We start from the raw sequence: 2,700 nt of genomic DNA, 5'->3' as shown, positions 1-2,700 counted from the left end.
ACACACACACACACACACACACACACACACACACACACACACACACTTAAATATAGCGACGGGGGAACTAGTGAAACACTTCTCCTAATGCACAGGTTTCATCTTTCACATTGTTTGTGTACTTTTGTGACTTTTGTGTAGCAGCTCACATCTACAGGATACTTTGTTATGATACTAGCACTATTAGTTACTGCTACTTTTGAGATTACTACTACTGCTGCTATTACTCAACTCCTGTCACAAATACATAAATGTATGTATCATCTAAAATTTCAATCAGACGACTGCAGTATTAATGCAATAAACCTACAAAAAGCACTGTTTTATTAATTATTATAGTCTGTTGTCTTTTCTTTGAAATAGGTGTCATTGCTGTGTTGCACCACTAGGTGGCATCGGGAGACTACGGTGCCACAAACCAGACAGTATAGAGATTTAACCATGAACCCCATCACGCCTGTGTTCAGGTGTACTTGTGTGTGACTGTACCTTCAGCACCATGCAGTAGTCAGTAGGAGCCTTGTACTTGCTCTTGTAGTCCTGTCCATGGTAGACATTAACGTGATCCAGCTGGAGGAAACACACCAGGTCTCTGGATGCCTACACAAACACAAACACGTTCAGATTCACGATAACTAAATATCATTGCTGTTTAACAAAAAGAAAACTCTCAGCTTCTCGTCACTACACACACCTTGGCCTTTCCCTTGGGGACATAGTAGATGCCAGAAGCCCTCAGCAGAAAGTAGCGTTTCTTCCACGACTTCTTTCCGTCCTCTTTCAGCCACAACACTCCCTCCATCTCGGGGACGGACACGGAGCTGCCGCCAAAACACTCCTGACACACACACACACACACACAAACACACACACACAGAGAGAAACAGCAGATACTTGTTCAGTGTTTGTTTAGTTTCAGTGTTCACCGCATTTTCACCAGTTGAACTGAAGAATGAGTGGGAGCGATTTGTTGTTCACAGTAAACACTTCTTCACTGCTGTGACAGAGGACTGCTCTTCTCACATTCAAACCATTATCATCTATTTCTATGTAGATTTCATACAGTTGGGTTGCAGAGCGTCGTGGCAGGGGAACACGATAGCGATGGGTAACGCAAGGCCAAGTATTGAATGCGTAAGGACGTTACTTAAAGGAATGCTTCATCCGCAGAATGACCACTTATTTATCAAATACGCACCTTGTGTTACCGTTCAAGGGTTTTAAATAGTACAGTTTTACTAAAGAAGAACGACTGGATAAATGAGACATAGTTTTGCTGTTGTTGAACTTCAATTCATCGAGACTTTTCTCTGTTTTTGGACTCTTCGTTCACCGTGGAAGCATGAGAGGAAAAAAAAACTTCAGGAATTGTAAACGCAATTAATATACAAATGGTCATGCTGTGGGTTAAGTATTCCTTTAACAGAATTAAATGGGCATGCCAGTAGCCATATAATCAGTGTGCTAGCTCCATGTGAAAGTGTGTCTCGGAATGCCATTTCTAGAACATCAACGCTGGTAGATCACGACTGAGATGTGAACTTTCTAGAGCATTTCAGGGTGAAGATGCGTTTGAGGAAGAGGAGAAAACAAACCAACCTCTAACAGAGCCTCTTTGTTTCTCTCAGCCATCTCGCATGTCTCCTTCCGCCCCAACAAATAGTTCTGCAGCAGATGGGGTTAAGAGAGATAAACAAACCACTGGTTAGTAAGATAAATAAAACAAAAACATCTGTATTATTTAACTAAACAATGAGCTTTAGTTAAGGCCCTCTGTGTGTTTCTATGAGCTCATGGATCTCACCTGGGGGTTTTTGAACAGAGCATACTTCTCGATGCGTTCAGTGAACATCAGGCGGTTCTGGCTGTCTCTGGTCCAGTTCAGCAGGTTCTCCACCAGGTTCTCATGATCCTCGAAGATCCGCTCTGCACAGAGTCAATGAGATGTCTGAGTTTATCTTCCGTTAAGTCGGCTCAAAGCAGGAGAATCAATTTGAATGCAGAAAATACAGCCTGGCATTTTTAAGTTTTAGACACAATGCATTGTTCTCTGGTGAACTGGTGAAATATTAAGATTTCTGCACAAAACACAAACTTGTGTAATCAACATATATAACCTTTTGCACCTTTACTCTAAAGCCTTAGTTAGTTCTTACATTGACTAATGTGTTTTACTAGATTATATACTAGTAATACCATTATTATATAGTTAAGTATATAGTATGTATTACAACACCAAATACTGCTGCTTCTACCAATACTTTGCCTACAACTAATTATAATAATGTAAATAATTGTTCTCTTCCTTATGATAATAATCATCATTATGTATTACTCTGCGTTTTCCTGTAGGGAAGCAGCGAGAGGTCAGAGGTTAGGATCTGACAGGAAGTCAGTGTCTTGCCAAAGGGCACCCAGCAGGGAGCTGGTGTGTGTGTGTGTGTGTGTGTGTGTGTGTTTGATTGTGTGCGTATGTGCAGGGGTTTGCTGTCAAAGAGGTATTCCCTTAATGAACACAGGGGCCAATTTAAATCTCCCTAAGGCTAAATTCTGTTGTTTTTTTTAGAAACCCACGTGGAGCAGATTTGTGTCAAACGAGGCCGAACGAGCTTCACCTCTCTCTCTGTCTGTCTCTCTCTCTCTGTCCCTCTCTCTCTCCCCCTCTCTCTCATAACGTTGCTTGCGCTCTCTCCCTCCCTC

The 2,700-nt window shown here is 41.8% G+C and overlaps 1 protein-coding gene across 1 annotated transcript; it reads right to left on the bottom strand.

Annotated features, from left to right (window-relative positions):
* Positions 1 to 6: 6 nt before the first annotated feature.
* LOC116380305 (ras-associated and pleckstrin homology domains-containing protein 1-like) lies at positions 7 to 2,665 on the bottom strand. The gene is made up of 4 exons (XM_031842242.1): positions 1,805 to 2,665; positions 1,600 to 1,665; positions 695 to 838; positions 7 to 600 (listed from the first exon to the last, which is right to left on the bottom strand). The coding sequence occupies exons 1-4, from the start codon at positions 1,850 to 1,852 to the stop codon at positions 436 to 438; spliced, it is 423 nt and encodes a 140-aa protein (XP_031698102.1). The 5' UTR covers positions 1,853 to 2,665; the 3' UTR covers positions 7 to 435.
* Positions 2,666 to 2,700: the final 35 nt, after the last annotated feature.

This window comes from Anarrhichthys ocellatus, unplaced genomic scaffold (genome assembly GCF_004355925.1).
Source record: "Anarrhichthys ocellatus isolate YVR2014 unplaced genomic scaffold, GSC_Weel_1.0 scaffold6749, whole genome shotgun sequence".
In the NCBI taxonomy this organism is placed as follows: Eukaryota; Metazoa; Chordata; class Actinopteri; order Perciformes; family Anarhichadidae; genus Anarrhichthys; species Anarrhichthys ocellatus.
Note: the sequence above shows the minus strand (reverse complement) of the source record. Positions and strands in the feature narration are given on the sequence as shown.